At 70.2% G+C, this 7,253-nt stretch overlaps 2 protein-coding genes across 2 annotated transcripts; both read left to right on the top strand.

Moving 5' to 3' along the window:
- Positions 1–2,129: 2,129 nt before the first annotated feature.
- ACP5 (acid phosphatase 5, tartrate resistant) lies at positions 2,130–5,339 on the top strand. Its single transcript, XM_082781843.1, is given in 6 exon segments — positions 2,130–2,204; positions 2,594–2,842; positions 3,162–3,289; positions 3,993–4,344; positions 4,668–4,743; positions 4,746–5,339. Coding segments are annotated over 6 exon segments (966 nt in total). The 5' UTR covers positions 2,130–2,201; the 3' UTR covers positions 4,904–5,339.
- Positions 5,340–5,587: 248 nt separating this feature from the next.
- Positions 5,588–7,057, top strand: ELOF1 (elongation factor 1). The gene is made up of 4 exons (XM_082781829.1): positions 5,588–5,653; positions 6,163–6,280; positions 6,370–6,440; positions 6,540–7,057. The coding sequence occupies exons 2-4, from the start codon at positions 6,165–6,167 to the stop codon at positions 6,602–6,604; spliced, it is 252 nt and encodes an 83-aa protein (XP_082637955.1). The 5' UTR covers positions 5,588–5,653; positions 6,163–6,164; the 3' UTR covers positions 6,605–7,057.
- The last annotated feature ends 196 nt before the right edge of the window (positions 7,058–7,253 follow it).

The raw sequence follows: 7,253 nt of genomic DNA, 5'->3' as shown, positions 1-7,253 counted from the left end.
GGGCTTTTGGGCCCCCCCCCACGCTACGGGGGGGGGGAGGAGCCCCCCCCTACTCCCCCTCGCCCCCCCCCCCAGGTCATGGGTGCGCCCCCCCCGCCCCCGCACACGCGTGTGCCCCGGCACCAGCACTCGCACACGCACCGCACACGCGTGTGCCGGGGGGGCCCCCCCGCTGCAGGCCAGCGAGCGGGGCCGGGGGGGCCCAAAAATCCCCCCCCTCCCCCAAAACACCCCCTCCCACACCCTGTCCCCTCCCCCCCTTCATTTTTTTAATTAAGTGCAATTACCCCCCCCCCCCCGTTTTGGGGTCAAACTCCCACGTTTTGGGGGTCCAACCCCCTCCCCCGTCCCCCCCTCACCCACCGGGTTTGGGGTCAAACCCCCCCGGTTTGGGTCCGTCCCCCCTCCCCATCCGTTTGGGGCCTCCCCCCCCTTTTTTGGGTGCCACCCCCCCCCCCCCTTGTTGGGTGCCCCCCCCCCCCCTTTTTGGTCCCACGCTCCGTTTTGGGGATGAACCCCCCTGTTTTGGCTCAGCCCCCCCGTTTGAGCCCCCCCCCCACTTTTAGGGTCAAACCCCCCCAGCTCCAGCCCCCCCATTTTGGGGTCAAACTCCCCATATTTGGGTCAAACCTACTTTGGGGTCAAACCCCCCATTTTTGGGTCAAACCCTCCTTTTTGGGGTCAAATCCCTCCATTTTGGGTCAAACCTCCCGACTTTGGGGTCAAACCCCCCCGTTTTGGGGTCAAACCCTCTAGTTTTGGGTCAAACCTCCTATTTTGGGGTCAAACCTCCTATTTTGGGGGGTCACAGCCCCCCCATTTTGGGGTCAACCCCCCCTTTTTGGGGCCAAGCCCCCTATTTTGAGGTCAAACCTATTTCGGGGTCAACCCCCCCGATTTTGGGGTCAAACCCCCCAGTTCAGGGGTTTGCCCCCCCCATTTCCCCTCCCCCCGCCGTTTTCGGCTTCATCCCCACTTTGGGGGGGGGGGCAGGAATTTGGGGGTATTTTGCCCAGTTTTGGGACTTCCGAGGATTTCTGTAGCGGGGGGGGGGAGAGAAGAGGAGGGGGGGGCGGGCAGTTTTGGGGGGGGGGGTCCGGCCCCCCCCCCAGACTTTTGGGGGACAGCGAGGGACCAAAACTGCATTTGCCTTAGCCCCCCCCCCATGTGCCTTCCCCCCCCCCGCCCCCCCCCCGCGTTTTTGGGCCCCTCCCCCCCAGTCCCCTCCCCCACCGGGACACCCACCAGCAGTGCCCCCCCCCCCCAAGTTTTGGGGCCCCCCCATTTTGGGGTCCCCCCCACTGGGGGCCCCCCCACACCAGCAATGGGGCCCCCGACATTTGGGGACCCCCCCCCACCAGCAATGGGCCCCCCCCAATTTTGGGACCCCCCCCCTAATTTTGGGGACCCCCCTTTGGGGGGGGCTGTGATTTGGGGGGCCTGTGATTTTGGGGGGGCTGTGATTTTGGGGGAGGGCGTCGCTTTTGGGGGCTCCCCCACACCAGCGTTGCACATTTGGGGACCCCCGAATCGCCCCCCCCTCACCCCCCCGCACGTGGCAAATGACGTCATCTCCCTTTTGGGTTGGTTCGGCCCGTTTTCCCCAGCCCCCCTCCACCCCCCAACCCCCCCAGGAAGAACCGGGAAAAAAAAGGAACCCCCCTCCCCCCATTACGACCCCCCCCCCCAAAAAAAAAAGGCGCCGCCCCCCCCCCTCCCCGCCCCCTGGAGAGCGAAAAGGAGGCAAAAATCCGCGGAAATGGGGCAAAAAGACAAAAAAAAGGAAATAAAAAGTGTCGTACCCGCAGCGCCTGGCTCGGGGGGGGGGGCACATGGGGGGGGGGGCACATAATGGGGGGTGATCATATAATGGGGGGGGCCCATCATGGGGAGGGAGTCAGATATTGGGGGGGTCCCATAATGGGGGGTCCCATAATGGGGGGGGGACCGGGCTGCGCAGCTCCCCCCCCGCCCCCAACCCCTGCCCCCCCCCCCGCCCCCTCCCCCATGCCCTGAAGGGCAAAGGGCGGCGCCCCCCGCCCCCCCCCCTCAATCCCAGTGTTCCCAGTCCTCCCAGTGCCCGCCCCCCCCGTGGCCATCAGGTGACGGCGGGGCCGGGGGGGGGCAGCCCCCACTTCCCGTTTCGGGCCCATAAAGGCCCGGCGGGGCCACGCCGGGGGGGGGGACGCGAGGGGGACGCGATGGTGAGTGGGGGGGGGGGGGGGGAGCACAGCTATGGGGGACTGGGGGGGGGGGGGGGGGGCACGGGCACACACGTGGGGGACACGAGGATGAGTTGGGGTGGGGGGCAGGGACCGGTGGGGGGGGGACACATGAGGATGAGTGATCCCGGCCACATGAGGGGGGGCAGGGAACGGGGGGGGGGGCACACAGACATGGGGGGGGCTCAGCCGGGGAGGGGGTGGGGGGGGCACGGCCACGGGGGGGGGGACACGAGGGTGAGTAACCCTGGAGTGACAGCTGGGTGGGGGGGCAGATATATGGGGGGGGGCATGGCCATGGCGGGGAGGGGGCAAAAAACACTGGGGGGGGGGCCCGGGGCCCCCCCCCCACCCATGGGTGCCCCCGGCAGATGCTGACCCTGCTGTGGGTGGCGGCGGTGGCGGCAACGGCAGCTTCGGCCCGGGGGGGGGCGCTGCAGTTCCTGGCCGTGGGTGACTGGGGGGGGGTCCCGGACCCCCCCTTCGCCACCCCCCGCGAGGTGGCCACGGCGGTGGCCATGGGGCGAGCGGCCGAGGAGCCCGGCGCCGACTTCGTGCTGGCCCTGGGGGACAACTTCTACTACCGGGGGGTGCGCGACGAGTGGGACCCCCGCTTCCAGGTGTGTGGGGGGGCAAAATTAGGGGGGGTGGGGGTAAAGGGGGGGGCAAGAGGGGGTGGGTGGCTGGGGGTGGGGGGTCCCCGAGTGGTCCTAAGTGGCTGGGAGGGGTGCTGGGGGGGGAAGGGGCTTGGGGGGTGGAGGTGGGGGCCCCCCCCCCATGGCTGTGTGGTGCCCCCCGTGTCTGTGCCCCTGTGCCCCCCCCCACAATGTCTTTGTGCCCCCCCTTGACCATACACCACCTGTGCCCCCCCCATTCCCTGTCCCCCCCCAACTCACCCTTGTGAGCCCCCCCCATGGCTGTAACCTCCCCCCCCCCCAGGACACCTTCGAGCGGGTGTTCGCGGGGGGGGGGCTGCGGGGGCTGCCCTGGTTCGTGCTGGCCGGGAACCACGACCACGCCGGGAACGTCACCGCGCAGCTGGCATACAGCCACCGCTCCCCCCGCTGGTACGGCCCCCCCGCGGCCCCAAGGGTCTCCAGGGTGTCCCCCGGGTATCCCAAAGTGTCCCCAGGGTGTGCCTGGGTGTCCCCGGGGTCCCCAAGGGTCCCCAGGGTATCCTCCGGGTGTCCCCAGGGGTCACTGGTTGTCCCCAGGGTATCCCCAAGGGTCCCTGGGTGTCCCCAGGGTGTCCCCGAGTGTCCCCAGGGTGTCCCAAGGGTCCCCAGGGTGTCCACAGGTATCCCCAAGTGCCCTCAGGTTGTGCCCAGGTATCCCAAAGTGTCCCCAGGCTGTCCCCGTGTCCCTGCCACATCCCGCAGCACCGCTCCGGGTACTGGGATGTCCCCAAGGTGTCCCCAAGTGCTCCTGGGTATCCCAAATTGTCCCCAGGGTGATCCTGGGCATTCCCAGGGTGTCCCCAAGGTGTCCCAGGCCATCCCCAGGTGTCCCCAGTCTGTCCCCCAGGTGTCCCAGTCCTTCCCCAGTCCCTCCCTGGGTGTCCCCAGTCCATCCCCAAGGAGTCTCCAGGCTGTCCCGGGTGACCCCAGTCCCCAGTCTGTCCCCAGTCCATCCCTGGCTGTCCCCATTCCATCCCCGGTCTGTCCCCAAGGTGTCCCAGTCCCTCCCCGCGTGTCCCAGTCTGTCCCCACGATATCCCCCCGTGTCCCCCCGTGTCCCCACGTGTCCCCACGTGTCCCCCCCGTCCCGCAGGCACTTCCCGCACCCCTACTACAGCCTCCGCCTGCGGGTGCCGGGCAGCAACGCCACGGCGCGCCTGCTGCTGCTGGACACGGTGCTGCTGTGCGGCGGCACCGAGGATTTCGGGGCCGGGAGCCCACCGGCGGGCCCTGCGGACGCGGCGGCGGCGGCGGCGCAGTTGGCCTGGCTCCGGGCCCGTTTGGCCGCCGCCGCCCGCGACCGCTTCGTGCTGGTGGCCGGCCACTACCCGGTGTGGTCGGTGGCCGAGCACGGCCCCACCGCCTGCCTGCTGCGCCTGCTGCGCCCGCTGCTGCGGCGCCACCGCGTCACCGCGTACCTCTGCGGGCACGACCACAACCTGCAGGTCGGGGCACCCCCCCCCGGGCCCCCCCGGGTTTGGCTGGGGAGGGATTCGTGGGAATCTGACCCCCCCCGGGTTTGGTTTGGGGGGGGGGCTCGTGGGAATATGAACACCCCCCCCCCTCTAATTTGACTGCCCTGTCTTTGGTTTGGGGAGCCCTGGTGGGAATCTGACCCCCCCCGGGTTTGGTTTGGGGGCCCTTTGTGGGAATCTGACCCCCGCCTCTAATCTGGGGGGGATCCTCATGGTAATCTAACCCCCCCCCTCTAATCCTGGGATTAGATCCCTCCTGCTAATCTCCCTCCCCCCTTTTTTGCCCCCCCCAGTACCTGGAGGAGGACGGCGTGGGCTACGTGGTGAGCGGGGCCGGGAACTTCATGGAGCCCACGCAGCGCCACGGGGGGCCGTGCCCCCCGGCTCCCTGCGCTTCTTCTACGGGGCCCCCGAATCCCCCGGGGGCTTCGCCCACCTGCGCCTCGAGCCCCACGCCGCCACCGTCACCTTCCTCGAGGCCACCGGCCGCGTCCTCTACCGCGTGGCGCTGCCCCCCAGGGACCTCTGAGCCCCCCCCCGTGACGATGGGACCCCCCCCATCATGGTGGGCCCCCCCCCAGAAGGTTTGGGGTTTGGGACCCCCCCCATAATGATGGGACCACCCCCCCCCCGTCATGGTGGGACCCCTACCGTGTGGTGCTGCTCCCTGGGGACCTCTGAGGACCCCCCATCACGGTGGGACCCCCCCATAACAGTGGGACCCCCTCATCATGATCTGACCCCCCCCATAAGGATGGGACCCCCCCCATTATAGTGGGACTCCCCCTTCACGGTGGGACCCCCCCATCAATTTTTTTTTGGGGTGGGGGCGATCGAGGACCCCCCCAGACGCCCCTTGCCCCCCTCCCCCCCCCCAGCCTTCCCATTGGGGTCTCGTGCTTGTGGGCAACGGCTGCGTCCCCCCCCATAAATAAAGACCTGCGATGGCCCCAAAATGGCCTCGTTTCGCCCCAAATGGGACTTTTTTTTTTTTTTTTCGGGGGGGGGGGGGGGTGCGGGCTTCCCCCTGTGGCTCCTGGGCCCTGCCCGGCTTCAGGCTCGCGGGCGCGGGGAGTCGCAGCCAATCAGCGCTAAGCGCCGGCCCCCTGGCCCCACCCTCCCGCCGCCGGTTGGCTGGGGCCGCGCGGCCGCCCAATGGGCGCGGGGCCGGGGCGGGAACCGGGCGGAAGCGGCGACAAGGGGGGGGAGTGGCTAGGCGGTGGCTTCCGGCGGAAGTGCCGGTATCCAAGGGGGAGCGCGGCCGGAGCGGCGCGGCCAGGTTGGAGCCGGGGGGAGCCTGGGGGGGCCCGGGGTGGCCGGGGGTCCTCGGCGGGGAGGGGGCGGCCCCGGGGGTCCCGCAGCGAGGCCCCGGCCCCGGCCCCGGCCTCTTGAGGCGGCCCCGGCCCCCCCCGGCCCCCCCCGAGCTCTGTGACCGCAGCGGGGCCTGCCCCGGCGCTGCCCCCCCCCCGGGTGCCCCCCCCCGGTGCCCCCCCCCTCCCCGGGTGCCTCCTCCTCCCCCCGATACCCCCAGGCCCCCCCCTCCCCTTGGCGCCCCCTCCTTGGGTGCCCCCCCCCGGATACCTCCCCCCCCGAGTGCCCTCCCCCTTCCCGGCCCCCCCCCGTGCTGACCCCCCCCCGGTGCCCCTTTTTGCCCTGGGACCCCCCTTCCCCCACGTACCCCCCCCTCCAGTTTCCCCCCCTTCCCTCGGGTCCCCCCCCCCCACTCCAGTGCCCCCCCCGGGTGCCCCCCCCTTATTGACCTCCCCCCCCCCCCCGTGCCCCCCCCAGCCATGGGCCGCCGCAAGTCGAAGCGGAAGCCCCCCCCCAAGAAGAAGGTGACGGGGACGCTGGAGACGCAGTTCACCTGCCCCTTCTGCAACCACGAGAAGTCCTGCGACGTCAAGATGTGAGCGGGGGGGGGGCATTTATGGGCGGGGGGGGGGGCACAGCTGCGCCCCCCCGCACCCCACTGAGCCCCCCCCCCCCGTTTTGCAGGGACCGTGCCCGCAACACGGGCGTCATCTCGTGCACCGTGTGCCTGGAGGAGTTCCAGACCCCCATCACCTGTATCCTTACCCCCCCTATGCCCCCCCCGTGGGCCCCCCGGCCCCCTGACCCCCCCACGGTTCCCCCCCCCCCCGTTAAAACCTTAACGCCCCCCCCAGACCTGTCGGAGCCCGTGGACGTCTACAGCGACTGGATCGACGCCTGCGAGGCCGCCAACCAGTAGCACCGCGGCCCCCCCAAGTTGTTTTTTTTTTTGGGTGGGGGGGGACACGGCGACATCCCTGCCCCCCCCCAGCCCTTTTTTTTTTTCTCTTTTTTTTTCTATTTTCTTTCCATTTTTTACTTTTTGACCCCTGGCTGGGGAGGGCAGGCAGCACCTTGGGATGCCCCCCAACATTTTGGGAGCCCTCCCCAGCACCTCGGGACTCCCCCAGCATTTTGGGACCCCCCCCAGCAGGGGATGCCCCCCCTCGGGCTGGGTGCTGGCTCCGGGGGGGCCGTGGGGTGGGTGGGAGGCGTGGGGAGGGGGGGGCTGCAAATAAACGCCCAGGTGGGGCCACAGCACTGTCTGGGCGGCTTTGTCACCGCGGGGGGGGGGACGGGCGCTGTCGGGGGGGGGTCCCCATTCTCGTCCCTGCTCTGTGTCCCCATCTCACCAGCCCTTTGATGTCACGCTGCCCCCCCCAGTCCCCCAGTGGCCCCCCATGACCCCCCCGGCCCCCCCATCCCTCACTGCCCCCCCCCGCTCCCCCTCCCTTTGACATCCTTCTGCCCCCCCGCTATCCCTCACTGTCCCCCTGCCCCCCCCCCGGTCCCTCAGTGGCTCCCCCCATCCCCCAACCCCCCCCAAAGAAAAACAACCCCCCCGCGCC

Source organism: Aythya marila, assembly GCF_965140915.1.
Source record: "Aythya marila genome assembly, chromosome: 32".
NCBI classification, from domain to species: Eukaryota; Metazoa; Chordata; class Aves; order Anseriformes; family Anatidae; genus Aythya; species Aythya marila.
This window is presented reverse-complemented; position numbering and strand designations above follow the sequence as displayed.

Coding starts and splice junctions, on each gene's coding strand:
- ELOF1 (XM_082781829.1), top strand. CDS start 6,165: ATGGGCCGCCGCAAGTCGAAGCGGAAGCCCCCCCCCAAGAAGAAGGTG. Junction 6,281..6,369: donor AAGTCCTGCGACGTCAAGAT/GTGAGCGGGGGG, acceptor CCCGTTTTGCAG/GGACCGTGCCCGCAACACGG. Junction 6,441..6,539: donor GTTCCAGACCCCCATCACCT/GTATCCTTACCC, acceptor CGCCCCCCCCAG/ACCTGTCGGAGCCCGTGGAC.